The sequence below is a fragment of the Lissotriton helveticus genome, chromosome 6, assembly GCF_964261635.1.
Source record: "Lissotriton helveticus chromosome 6, aLisHel1.1, whole genome shotgun sequence".
Lineage (NCBI taxonomy): Eukaryota > Metazoa > Chordata > Amphibia > Caudata > Salamandridae > Lissotriton > Lissotriton helveticus.
In genome coordinates this window covers 1,228,381,748-1,228,396,640 of record NC_136067.1, presented here as the reverse complement: position 1 = coordinate 1,228,396,640, position 14,893 = coordinate 1,228,381,748, and the positions used below count along the sequence as shown (strand labels likewise).

The following is a 14,893-nucleotide window of genomic DNA, read 5'->3' as shown; positions in this document are numbered from 1 at the left end:
TATCACTTCACCATTAAAATATAAATCCTTCTAAACATTTGTTCATGGCACTATTTTATTTTGAGTTAAAATATTCTTATGTGTTTACAGATTAGGATTCGACAAGCTTCTTTTAGCATGTTTGTTTTGATTCTGTGAAATAAACTCCATAGCCTCAGTGGAAAAGGACCTATGAAGACTATGATTAAATTGGGATGAAGTTGTTCATAGTAAAATGCAGTTGGCTCTAAAATTTTTGATTTGCAAATCTCAAACTGCAAGAATAATGGTTAGCAATGTTGTGACAAGTGTCCTATACAAACAATCAGAATACTGGAATACTGAAATCTCCATTAAATACTCTGAAGTGTCAGGTGCAGCCGCGGCCTGTGCAGGTAAGACCGGATTGGCGTGGGGCCGGGTCGGGGGCTATTTCGACTGATGATGACGAGGAAAAAATAATTATTTATTTCGTTTTCCCTCGTGGTCGTCTGTCAAATCCCCCCAAACCCAGCCCACTGACCCACCGCTCTTACCTGCACAGGCAGTGACTGGTCAGGTGGCCAATAATGACTGGTATTTGTCTTATGCTCCAGCAAGTCAATGTTTTTCACTTCCGTTTCTCCCTCTTTTATTTAGAATATTCTATTCTTAGTGTGTGAAATGTACCAATGGCCTGATATGGTTGGTATCTCAGGCTAAGGCAGAAATAAAAAGTAAAAGGCCCTCTCTCCCTCGTTATACTCTCAGATGCAGCTCAAGATCATAACAAGGGGCAATGGACTTTAACAACCCAAGTAGCCACCGGCAGTAGAATATAATGACTTCTTCAAAGGTATATATGATTTTCATTTTTGATAGCATGCTGCCTCTCCTGATCACCACTAATTCGAGTGAAGTGCAGGGAGAAGCAGATGTAGAGACGTGTAACAAGGGTAATAGGAGGGGTCGACCATAGGTGAGATCTCCCTACTACTGACAAATCCACGTTAAAGTTTTAGAAAATAAATCATTGCTGAATTTTAGTTGGTTTAAGTCAACCAAAATAGAAGTCATATTTTTGCATTATATTTTTAATGGAAACAAGGGGCATCCTGTGCAGGGAAATTGAGTGGGAAACTTTTTTAGGTTCCTGTATTTGTCTGTTTTATCCAATTATAGGCTCTTTCCGAGCGGTTGGGGCTTGAGTTTGTCCTGGGACTGGAATTCAACGATGAGTAGATATTATCTACTCATCGTGAACTTTGTGGACAGAAAAAATGCACCCATCCAAGTTTTTGCCACCTGAAACAAGGCAAAAATGCAGTATTCCCAAGTTATGTTCCATTTGGAGGTAAGGAATTCAGGACAACGTGTTAATACTGTGGTAATACTGCACATGGTAAATCCAACACCCAACGGTATCTGCTTTTCCTGAGTGCAATATTACCACACAAGAAGACTGCATGACTCATATTGAGCCATAAGTATTATTTGAAAGTACATGCTTGAGGGCAGGGTAGAAATCTTATACATTTTCGAAATACGATTTCAGTTCTGAATTTTATGTACAGACATAGTTAACTGACTCTTTCTCAAGCAATTAGCAGATGTAGTGTATCCACTTCCACTTCAGCCATTATTGGACTGTGCTAGGGAGCCTGTCAGACTCTCTGACTCATATAATGTTCAGTTGTTACTGATTGGACAATGAGGGGGAGAAAGGACATACTCCAAATATTTGACTTGGCGGGAAGTATGATAGAAATGCCATATTATTTTTGATATCCTCTCATAGAAAAGAGCTAAACTGATTAAAAATTCATTCGAAAAGTTCTGCTGAACCTAAGTCCTAATTAAATTGCTGTATAACATATTTGTTAATATGTGTATTTTTTTATGTACATCATTGTATATGCATCGTTTGTAAGGTTTAGTGTTAGCCAAATGAAATTTACAATAGAAAATAAATGAAGGTATTGAGTTCCAATGTAAAGAAATGATGGTACATTACACAAAATTGGTGAATTTGATCCTGACGTCCTGGTCAGACGTACCATTATTCTTACACATATGTTTGCAGGGCTTCCAAAGGGCACTCTCAAGGGATGCATAAGACATGAACGCCCCTCCAATACTTACTGCTTTAAAGTCATTAGGGTGCCATTTCCATGGTTCTTCAGAGTAAGTGCACATGTGGTAAGGGAGGAAATCTAAACATTAATCTGTGAAATTAAAATTTACATTATCTTAAATTGCATGACTCACTGGAGGTGCCCGTGCCTCCACAGGACCTTCATCAGGCAAAGCAATGAAGACATCATCATTAGGAACACGTAATTGGTACGACGTTACCTCAGGTTACGGAATTTAGTCGTCCATGGAAGATGGCGTGCCTTGATTGCAAAAGCGGAGGACAATATTTTTTTCAAGGCGCTTTTTTTAATGACGACATGACTTCTCTTGAAGTCGCAGAAAACGTTAGATTATAGAAAGAAAAACATAGTTAAGTAAAACATTTCTGAAAAGGATGGATCAGTTATTGATGGCTCTACATGTAATTTATATTTTTGTTCATCGGAGTTTATTTAATATATGCAAAGATTATATTTTTTTAAAGTACAGCTCCCCTTTACTTGAGGCCAAAGACTGCAAAAATAATAGAAACTTCCTCTGGGGTTCATTTATTGTATTGTCTTGAGTAAGCTAAGAAAACACAGTGAAGGCTTTCTGCAGTACTTAGTGCACTACAACAGTCAGATGGCAGCATTGTGTCTGATGGGTCATCGGTATTGTAATTGTAATAGTGCATTTATATAGCGTTTAGTAAACCTAATGAGGAGTCGAAGCGTTTTTTTGGTGAGTAGCACGCTACTCCGGAACCCAAAAAGGATTAGTGATGAGTTAGTAAAGGGAAATATGAAATTAATTTGAGCATGGTAAATGTTATTTAAATTTGATCTCCTTGGTTGATGGTTCGAAAATGCAGCATTTGCCACACAAGAAATCTCAGTCACAGTCCCAATTTTGACCATTGATATGTGTTTACATATGCAAGTTCAAAACCCAGTTAGTGTACCCAGACCGAGTCTTTTCAGGCCAATAAACCGAGACGTGCTGCGTTATGTAAATGCAACATCTGATTTATTTTGATTTTTTAAACTACAGTTGAACAAAACTGTCATGGTGCGCAGTTAGATATGTATTATGTTTAAAGGCAAGGACATCAGATAAGCTTTGGTGTGGGTCAGGTTTGCTCACTTTGCCAGAAAGAGAGGAAAACTACACTAAATATAATAAACCTACAATAAGGCCTACAGTTCTTGCTGATATATTTGATAAGATCTGTTTTAACTCAAATGATAGAAGATCAGTAGATCACGAGTATTGCTGCAATTCACAGCTGGTTTAGTACCCTTTTTAGCTTCCTACACTTATTTGTCAAGTTTCAGGAGCCAAGCAACAGATAAGTGCCCGAAAAGGAGGAGGGTGATTTCACATGGAAGGTTTTTGGGCTTCTGAGAGTCTTACACCTGTAAATTGGAGTAGGTTCTACTTCAATATGTTAAGGGCCATATTTATTACCTGGTTTGTGTCGCTGTTGTACCATGAAAAAGGGTTCAAGATCAACACAAACCTCAAGTCAGATTTATGAAGTCACACAAAGCCACTTTGCGTGGTGGCTTTGTGTGGCTCCAAAACTCTGGATTAATGCAATGCAGCCCAAATCGCTGTGTTGTGTTACTCTGCCCCGAGTATGTGTTCCACGGAGATTGAGAGGGTGTCCCTATGCAACTCCGCTGGTTTTTGATGTATTCCAAGATTTACAAGACCTTGTAAACCTAGGAGTGCACCCTCAGAAAACACCTCCCCAGGTGAGGCGTAATAAACAGAAATATCTTCATTTCTCCTTGTTACTTCTTCTTTCTATCTGTTCTGCTTTCGGCAACACACATAGAAAGAGGGAAAAGACTGTCAGGATTGTTTTTGTGCAGGAAGGTGCTCTTTCCTGAACCAAATCAATCCTGCCTACAACACAGGGAGCCTTGGACCTTGATGAAAGGATGTGTGAGTTGGCGCTAGGCTGCCAAAATGGCACCAGTGCAAGGGAAAAGAACAGGAATGTATTGGATAAATATGCTACCGTATTGGATCAATATGGCCCATTCCTGCCTTTTCCCTGTGATACAGAGCAGTGAAGCCAAGTGACTTGTTGCGCTGTCCTGCGCCACAAATTTCATAAATATGGGGGTGTAGCAAAGGAGCCGAACATGGCAGACGCATGACCTCAGAGCTCCTCGCCCGGTATTTATCTGCATGCAAACTGCGGCCGGAGATTAGTGAACACCTGCATATAGTGCCAAGTGGTACAAGGATGCCGGAGGCCCCATCTGGTGCGGTTGCTGCTCCCCGATCTGCAGTGGGACCCAGAAAACTAGATTGCCAGCTCCACAGGGGTGGCGGACAAGATGGTGACCTGCGAGTGACTGCAGAGCTCTCGAGTGCCGAGCCTGCTTCTGGCTGCTGCCAGCACTCTGCGGTCGTGCCTGCACTCTCTACATTGCTGCTGACGGTGTTGCCTAGTGCTGTCCCGGTGGCCCTGGTGGCGTACCATTGCAGCCAAACTCGGAAGCGCGCGCTGCGGCTGCATAATGCACAGAGTCTGATCTGGGCTCTTGCACCTGGCGTGCGGTCTCTACAGCTGACGATCGGAGGACGCCTGCAACCTGTGACTACTGGGGAAGCAACACTGGGGGACTGATTTCGCACCTGGGCGCCTCCTTACACAACTATGGGAAGTTGGAGCTACGACCACCTACTCGGAGACGCAGCGGCCAAGATTTCGGCCTGTGAGAGCCGGCGGAGCTGAGGACAGTGGAGACTGCCTTTACCTGTGGCTGGTGTACTGTGTGCAGGCCTGCAGCCCCTGCTCTGCCACTGCTGGCATAGACTGGCGATGACTCAGCGGCCCTGGCAGGGGTATTGGTACAGCTGAAGTGGAACACTTGTACAGTGGCTATACAGGCCGCAGAACATGGTTGGGACTCGGGTGCCTGGCATGAGTGCACTGCAGCCGGACAGTAGGGGTCGTCTGCGGCTGATGCCTGATGGTGCAGGGACAGTGAGAGTTTAACTTGGCACCTGGGCATCGCTTAGAAGGACTGAGGGAGCTCGGACCCCCTGCCGTCTGCTCAGGGAAGCGATAGACACGTTGATGGCCAACGAGCGACTGCCCTTGGGGGTAGCAGAGCCGGCTCTTCCCTGTGGCCTGTGCTTTGTGAGCAGGTAGGCAGTCACGACTGAGATCCTAAAAGCATGAGGCAGTGGTGCATAGGTGACCCTGTGGGCTGGTGATCTGTTGGGGCCTGGCCTGGTGCTGCGGTTTGAACAACGGAGGAGCGGCGCCCACCGGGCCTGAGTGCTAGTCTTATTTGGAGAGGCTAAGGTGACTTGGCGCTCATACTCTGGGCCTGTGTCAGGGCCGGTGGGCTGCTGGTTGGTTGCTGTCCTCGGGTTTCTCTCTTTGCAGTGGTGGAGCCTGAGATCAGTGGCAGAATCCCTCCAGTGAGTGGGTATGGCCCGGGGGCCCACCCTAGATGGAAACCTGGGACATACCTCCTTGGTGTTCCCTGACTGCGGAGTCTGCCCGAGGTTGCCTGACTCGTGCACTTGCTTCCTTGGGTGCTGATGTGACTTTCTGGCTGCTGCCCCAGGGTGACGGAGTCACTTCCTAGCGAGATCAAGGGCGCCCTGGGCTGGTAGGAGGGTGGCAGGAGAGGCTCATCGCCCAGAGGTGCTTAGACAGAGCCTGGAGTGGGGGCACGAGACTTGCCCTGAATGAAGCTAGGATTGGCCCGTGACTGCTAAGGGGTCCACTTTTTCGGGATCTGCAGCTGGTTTGGCGCCCCCAGGACCGGTAGTGGTCCACTTGCTTCATTTTTGGGATAGGGCTTTACTGTTACGGAAGGCACGCACAGAGGGTCCCTACACAGTGGATAACAGTAAGGTTTCCCTTTTCCCAGACTACACCCTGGAGGTGAAAAAGAGGCGGGCCTCCTTCTTGGAGGTTAAGAGGGCCCTGAGGGAGGAGGGTCTGCAGTACTCCCTGATGTTCCCAGCCCGTTTGCGGATCGTGTTGGATGGAACCACCTATTTTTGTGGGAGCCCAGGCAAGGCCTGGGACTGGATTTAGTCCTTTAAGTCCGGAGCCTCCCGGCCTGCGGGCCTTGGAGCTGAATTTAGGAAACCAGCAGAACTTGGGAAGTGCTCCCTAAGATGCTCCCGGAGGGGAGCCCCCAAGAACCCAACCATTTCCCAAACCGAGAGAGAGAGGGCGGAAGCTCTGCAGGCAGTGGCGGCACTGATGCACGGCAGGAGCCCTACTCCTGTAGCGTCAGCCCATTCCTCGAAAGCTACTGGAGACATTGACTCAGACTCCTCCCGCAGTGACAGTGGGAAGATGCCGGTGGTGATGCCACGCACAGCTGATGAAGTTATTTGGGATACCCTGAAAGTGGTGATGGCTGGCACACTCAGGAAGCCTTTGGACTGATCTGTTGACGGTGATTCCTGGCACAGGGCTTATCAAGTTTTGTGGGGCCGGCGCTACCAGAATTGCTTGTGCTTTGCAGCTATGTTGTTCTCTGCTCTTATTGCCCACCCCACTTTGAGAACCTTACTAGTGTAAGGCCTCACTAAGGGTTCTGTTCCACATATTGTTTGGATGACTGACTGTTGTCGGGCTGTCCTGGACATGGGGAGTTGTTCTTGATGTGGGTTTCTTAGTTATTGTTTTCCCTTTTTTGTTTGTTCGTTGTTTGCGGAGGAGGGTGGTGGCGCACGCACTGGAGCATGGGTGGGAGGCTCCCTCATGACACCCTTGAGAGGGTTCCTGTAGAAAGGATGAGTACACATAACAATGTTAGGTTCCTCACATGGAACATTTGTGGAATGGGAACAATAGACAAGCGTCATAACATATACCCCTACCTTTGACGTAGGGATGTGCACATCACCTTTCTCCAGGAGACACATCTCAATGCAGAGGAGGCCAGAAGCGTGCGGAAGAGGTGGCGGGCAGATTTTTGCGACCACCTTCTTGGCCTTTGCCAGAGGGGTTTTAGTTTGGGTGAAACCTGGGGTCCCTTTCTTACATGAACGTACATGGTTGGATCCGGAGGGGAGGTACGTCCTGCTGGCAGGACGATTGACGAGGGGAGGTGACCCTAGGCAGTATATTTGCCCCTAACAAAGATCAGATCAGTTTCCTGGAGTCCTTCTCCGCCTCTCTGGCCCAATACCCGACGGGTTCCCTCATATTGGGGGGTGATTTTAACTGTGTGGCTGACATTACTTTCGACCGCTCGCATCCTTTCATGCCGGGGACCCAACCACATCGTACTGCATCAGGTTTCCGGGCCTGGATGTCTCATTGGGGGTTGCAGGGCACCTGGAGACTACAACACACAAATGATAGGGAGTACTGTTTGTTTCCCCATTATACCAAGTTCATACAAGGATTGATAGCGGAGAAGCGTGGCTCAGTGGGTGGAGAAGCGTGGCTCAGTGGTTAGAGGCGGCAGACCCAGAAGCTGAGATCAGCCGTGGACCAGGGTTCGATTCCCCGCCTCGGCGGGTCTCGGGATCAAAATTCCACGGACTCGACAATTCTCGCTCCGGTGCCTACTCGACTCACAGAGTCACACTCTGCGACTCTGGGCAATAGCTTGCTTAATCTCCACTACGGCCCCTCGCGGCGGGATGCCTGGCTTTCACCTTGTGGATACCCTGCCGGGGTATCTCACAGGGGAATACCAGGACGGGTTCCCTAAGCAAGCGCCTTGAGACCCCTGGGTGATTCGTGCGCTATATAAATCGAAATACATTTACATTTACATTTACATATGTTCCTCCGCTCCCCGGGGTTTAATTATTTGGTGTCTCATACCGAGTATCTGGGGGTACGCTGTCAGACCATAGCCCATTAGTTATGCTATACCAGTCACTGCGTCCGCACCGCCTGATCCTGACTTGGAAACTGAACCCGCTCCTACTTGATGATGCCCCCTTCCGGTCCTCACTGGAAGCATTGATCTACAATTACTTCTCTACTAATGGAAACACATCCTCCACAGCATTTAAGGTTGTGGTGCGAGGTCACTGTATGGCTCAAGCATTTGGGGTACATAGGGAAATTAAGCGTGAATTGTTGGATTTGGAGGGGTCTCTCTGTAGCCTGGATAACTTGTAGGGTATAGGCGGTGCAGCCTTATCATCCTTACACAAAGAGCGGGCACAATACAACGAAGCGCTGGAGAGTCTGTGGTGTTATAACTATAAGGACTATTTTGACACATGGAATTGGAGGAAGGAAGGGTGGGCCAATTGCTAGAGTATTTAATAAGCCCTGAGATGGGGAGCGCCATTATCACGGGGCTTGGCTTAGATACGGGAGATACAGTGAACGACCATGATGTTATTAATAACATGTTTTTGTGATACTGTGAGTGTCTGTATGAAGCCCCAGCTGCGGTCCTCTTGTCCGATATTCGTGACTTTCTGGCTCCTCTGCAACTCCGCATGGTTGAGGAGGATGATCAGGAGGAACTGGGAGGGCAGGTATCGGTGCAAGAGGTTAGGGCTGCTATAGCTGCATTGGTGCACGGTAAGTCGCCAAGGCCCGACCTCCTCCTGGTTGAATTTTATTAGAGGTTTGTTGATGTCTTAGTGCCACATTTGATTACGCTATATGCAGAAGCTTATGGGGGTGGGGTGGTTGCCTGAATCCACCCAGACAACGTTAGTGATCCCTCTCCCCAGTCCAAGAAACCTGATGTGGGAGTAAGAGACTATCGGGAACTCTCCATGCTGAACTTAGACTTCAAGATTTTGAGTAAAGTATTAGCAGGTAGGTTGCTCCCGCATATGAAATCCCTGATTCACCCCAACCAAAACGGGTTTATCCCCAACCGTAGATCCTTAGGCTCTACTACGTGCTTTATCACGTGTGTACTCTGGCCTTGCAGCAAGCGGCAGTTCTCTCGGTAGATCTAGAGAAAGCATTTGACATAGTAAGCTGGGAGTACTTGTTCGAGGTGATGCGTCGCATAGGCTTGGGTGACGACTGGGTGCGGTGGGTACAGCTTCTCTATGCCTCGTCCACTACGAGGGACAAGACAGGATGAGACATATCTAAGCCCTACAGGATTTCTCGTGGCTCCCGACAGGGATGTCCTCTTTCCCAGCTCCTGTTTGCCTTGGCTGTGGAGCGCTTGGCGGAGCGGTTCCAACAGGGGGGAGCGGGATGGGATTGACTTTGGGCAGAAATTGTCTTCACGTCTCTCTGTAAGGAGATGACCTGCTGCTGTATCTTACGGAGGCAATTGGGGGGCCGTCGTGGCCCTGCAGATCCTCAGTGATTTTTATGTCCTGTCGGGCCTTAGGGTCAACAGAGATAAGACCTATCTATTTCTCATAGCGGTGCCCTTACCCAGGCTGGAGTAGTTACTGCCTGATATACTCTGGGCGTAGTGTACATTTAAATATTTGGGCATACAAATTTTTCATGACCTGGATGGGAATCTAGGTAAGACGTTGTGCTCCCTCCGCTCTTGCATTCATTTCTGGGATTCTTTACAATTGCCCTTTATGGCCCGGATTACGCTGTCTAAGATGGTAATGTTGACTAAGGCTGCTCTATTTTTTTGTGAACCTTCTAGTTCTGATGCTGAGAAGCTGGTTTAAACCTCTGCACGCTCTCCTGCGGCTCTTTGTCTGGGGTAATGAATGCCTGCAAGTGTCCCTGCTGATCCTACAGCGCCCTGTTTGGGAAGGAGGTTTCAGGGTGCCAAAAGTCGAATTTTGTATGCTGGCCGCCCAGCTCCAATAGTTGGCCCAATGGGTTGAGGGGGTGAACGAGGGAGGAACGTTACCTACCAGATCCAGCAGCTAGTCATGGACTAGTGATGGCAAAACTCTTACTGCCGGCCATGTCGGTCCCCTCCTGCTCTCTTTTGCAGTGTACAGCTTTTCAGGCATGGACACAAAGCTGCAGCGGGCAGCAGAACCCTGCAAGGTATTCCCCCTTGATTCCCAGAGTGGGTCTTCCGCACCGGGACCCTCAGTCTGTATGTACGGATGCCCAAATGGCAAGATGGTCGGAAGCTGGTCTGGAAACTGTAGGTGATACTTATTTCGGCAAAGCTCTGATCCCATTTGCGGACCTGATGGAAGATAGTGGACTCCCCACAGGCTAGTTCCTGCGCTACAAAGCATTGACGCACGCCTTTGCACAGCTATGGGGCTCTGGAAGGGAGGAGCCAGATACGCACCCTATCCTTCATGCGATACTGACCCTTGGTGTGGCGGGACATCTAGTGAAATGGATTTATGCTGCCCTGGTGGAGGCCTCAACTGGCCCGCTGGACAGATTGCGAACCCATTGGGACACGATGGGGGGTAGAGTCCTCACGGATCCAGAGTGACGTAAAGTTTTGAAATATTCTGGGAAAGTCTCCCGAAACACCCAACTGAAGTACACACAATTTCATTACACGCATATGACTTATATGACACCGCATGGGCTCAATATGACATATGGAGGGGAAGTTAGACTATGCCCCAGGTGTGCAGATCCAGATGCTGACTTTGTACATATGACATGGGATTGCCAGGAGATACGCCCCTATTGGGAGGCGGTATTGCTTAAGATCAAGGAGGTGCTCGGGAGGGAGCTGACCTTGACTCTTCAGACGTGCCTGTTGGGCCTATTCCCCAGACCACCTCAATGCAAAGTCGGCAACCGCTTAATTGGTCTTGCCCTGGGCTTGGCTAAACATAGGATTGCGATGGAGTGGAAATCTGTGAGGGCCCATTGATCTCAGTTTGGAATCAGGATGTCATTGCGTGGGCGGGAACAGAGGGCAGGGCTTTGGCGTGGAAGGAGGCCAAAGGGATGAGGAAGCTTCCGATGGCTCAACACTGAAAGGAAATAATAGCAGCATGGGACGCGCCGGCGGGGTCGGGCAGTGATGAGGGAGAGTTGGATCTTCTTTCCCGAATGAATAACGAGTACCAGGTGGTTGAGTTGAGGTCATGGAGGGCCTTAAATGCCTGATTTAAGGAGAGAGATAGATGTGGCTTGCATACTGCCACAGATGAGACTACCACGGTAGTAGAGTTTTGATAATGGGGGGAGGGGGTCCCCTTCTCTATCCCAGCCTCTTCTTTCAGGGTTGGGATTGTTCTTGACCTTCCTAGACATTAGCATATCCAAGTGCCTACGCCATTCCTCCACACTAGTTACTCGTTGCTTGTTTACATTACATTTTTTCCTCTTTTCCTCTTTATTTTTGGTATTGGTTGTATTCCTAAAATACTAATGGCATATTATGACTCAACTTATGAACAGGCAGGAACACGGTGAACTGGTATCAAACGACTCCCTAAATACACCATTGGTGAGATAATTTTGTATGGGTGGAGCTAACACCCCTGATTGTAGATGGTAATAGCAGGCACATTATGCTTTGTATCCCTTTTCTTAGTTTTTTGTTTCATGAGTCAGATTTGTCTCCTGGTTGTATCCTAATGCATGAAGTTTGTAAAATGGCAATACAAATATATTAAAAACAAAAGCACATTTCATAAATATGCCCCAAAGAGCCTTCAAACATTCAAGAATCGGTGTTAGCCAGTTAATATAACTAGATAACTCTCTCACCAGAGCATAATTTACACACTACTGAGACCAATCACAAAATCCAACATTACTTAAGACTGCCTTAAGTCAGATTTATGAAGCCACTCAAAGCCACTTTGGTTGGCTTTGAGGGGCTCCAGAAAACTAGATTAATGCAATGCAGCCCAAATCGCTGTGTTTTGTTACTATGCCCTGAGTAGGTATTCCATGAGCATTGCATGATTGTTCCTATGTAACTCCCATGGTTTTTGACGCATTCCAAGATTAAGAAGACCTTGTAAACCTAGGAGTGCACCATCAGAAAACACCACCCCAGTGAGGCGTAATGAACAGAAATGTCTTTATTTCTCCTTGTTACTTCCTTTTTCTATGTGTGCAGCATTTAGCAACACACATAGAAAGAGGGAAAAGATTGTCAGTGTTGTTTGTGTGCAGTTAGGTGCTCTTTCCTACACAAAATCAACCCTGCCTACAACACAGGCAGCCTTGCTCCATGATGCAAGGATGCCTGAATTGGCGCTAGGCTGCCAAAACTGCACCAGTGCAAGGGAAAAGAACAGGAAAGTGCCATATTGGATAAATAAGGTACCGTATTGGATAAATGTGGCCCATTCCTGTCTTTACCATGTGATAGCGCAGCAAGGTGACTTGCTGCCCTGAGCCACAAATTTCATAAATCTGTCCCTAAGAGCCTTCACAAATTCAAGAATTGGCGCCAGTCAGTTATGTACAACTAGATAACTTCCTCACCAGAGCATAAATTACACACTACTGACCCCATCACGAAATCTAGCATTACTTAAGACTGCCTTAAATTATGCCAATGTCTATCCTCAATTCACACCTGTTGGGGAATGTGCATAATACTCCTTACCAAACAACTTAGTACTCTTAAATATCTGTATTAAGTGTATTCAGTTCACTAAAAACATACACATCTTCTGCTGTTTTCAAGGGACTTCCTTGCGCCTATCTCCTGAATATGACTAAAATATGACACATTCACATATGAAGAGGTTTTATGCCCGGAATTCTAGTTTAACGTAAAAAAAGCTCAGTGAATTGTCCGAGCATATTACAATAGTCAAAGCTCCCTTTTGAAAAAGCTCCTAATTGCCCAAAGGATTAAAGTGCATTAAACTTTTACACTTTTTAAAGTTTTATAATCATACGGTTCGATGAGTTAGCTCTGGACCATGAAGTCATGATTTTGGTAATCATGATAAAGCACTGGGACTGTGATTGTGAATTCTTGTGTGGCAGGATCGTCATTGTTGCAAAAAACTGTGACGTGCCTTCACGATTTAAATAATTGATAAGAGTTGATGAGCTTTATTAATTGTGACACTGAAATAACCGTTCCGAATGAGGCATGTGGGTATTAAACTACACTCTCTAAGCCACATGCTTCCAATTGTGAAATTGCAACATTTTCAGAAGACACAGAGTCTGCCACTTAATTTTCGAAATGTAAGTAAGATTCCGATCCACAGGACATGTTCGACTTTCGATGCGTATGATTTGCATACTTGTCCTTTTCAAGGATGAGATGTAAATGAAAAATACAAAACAAGTCAAATTTAAAATTAATAGTGCTCTTCTAAATGGATTTGACATACACTGGGCAGTTTATCAATGATATAAACACACTTTGGGTGCATATTAAGCGACATTTTAGATGCTGTCCTTTAGACATTCTTCAGTGGCATATTTCATGGTTGACAGGTTGTTATTTCCTATGGCACGAGTGATCATGACATTGAAACTTGTTAGCAATTTTAATGTGACAGACGCCAAAGAAATATGACCATTACTAATCTTTTAAATACATGTTTCTATTTCTTCAGCATTTTAGATGGTTTGGTTGGCGTTTCATACGGGTGATTGGATTATGTATTAAACCTTTACATTGTTTTCAAATATTATATTACATTTCTTCCTGTATCATATTATTATGGCCACGTTTTAGAAAATGCCTTTCCCATACCCAATTAATTTTAACGTACTGAAATTATTATAACAGAAATGAGTGTGTTTTATTTTTAATTATCAATTGAGAGGACATTATAATGATATTCCTGTGTATTGTTAGTTATTCAGTGGTGCATGTTTAATTCCATTCAAGTTTTATGATAAAAAGCAGATGAAAGAGTATGGAACAGGCTCTTCATTAAAATACTTTAAACATAAAGTCATAATGTATAATAATTACAAAGCTAGTCCTCAATAGCAGAACAATCTAAAAAGTAAAATAATTTCGTAATAGAATAACAGCAGATACATCAATAACATTTTGTACTGTTCATTCACTGGAACGTTGGGGGCCTTACCTGCAAAGGTTCTATAGTCGACTAGATTGAACATGACAATGGCCACGGCTGACCATGTAATGATCAGAGCTGCTACAAGAAGCCATGCTATTGGTGAGCTGAATGTTGTCGCAATATCTTCTTTAACTGATTTCTTTGGCACAGGAGTAGGAATGATGGCATTCTTGCTGTCTGTGAGGGCAGGGGGCGTGGACGTGTGAACTGGCAAGAAAAACACAAAATGATGTCATTATCAGAGATCCGGTTGTCAATATTTATTACTTATATTGGAGAAGATTTTGATGCATATTTAATAAACACAATTTGTACAAATGTTGACACAAATACTCGCACTGTCTTGATTGAGTGATTGGCATGTCTTGTGCTGCACACAAAGAAGTGGACGTCTGTGTGATTTAGGGTGCGGATAGATAATGTCTGACAGCTGCAGGGGTGAGCGCGCTTCCTGAGTCTCCCTTCTACCGGTTCTGTGGCTTGAGAGGCCTGAAAAGACCCTCTGCTCATCGAGGTCTGGCAAAAAACATCACTACAGACCTACCCTGTGGTTGTACCTGTATGTGGAAGCAGTAAGGGAACTATGGAATTAACCAAGGATTTAACAGTAGATAGCAGATTGAGGCAATTCTAGAGGGTTCCTAGAACAGAATATCACATCCAAGCCTATAACCCTTGCCCTTCTTACCTCACTGCTGTGTATTTTCACAAATAGTTTGATATTTTGTTCATATTAACCGAGTCTATAATTCTCTTTTAAACGTTCAGGGATAAGTCTTTGATGGACAGTTACTTGGATGATTCCACTCTGAATGAGCTTGTTGTTTCTACACACAATTACCAGATGTGACCTTTTAAAGAAGGTAGTTAGTCCAAAGGACTGTAGTAGAAACTCCAGACTTTACCAGGT

The 14,893-nt window shown here is 45.7% G+C and overlaps 1 protein-coding gene across 1 annotated transcript in view; it reads right to left on the bottom strand.

Moving 5' to 3' along the window:
• The window catches only part of TRDN (triadin), an 865,465-nt gene that overhangs the window by 616,512 nt on the left and 234,060 nt on the right, over positions 1–14,893 (bottom strand). Inside the window, exon 2 of the mRNA XM_078647890.1 lies at positions 13,990–14,190. Coding sequence (XP_078504016.1) covers positions 13,990–14,190 — 201 coding nt within the window. The remainder of the gene's footprint in view (positions 1–13,989; positions 14,191–14,893) is intronic.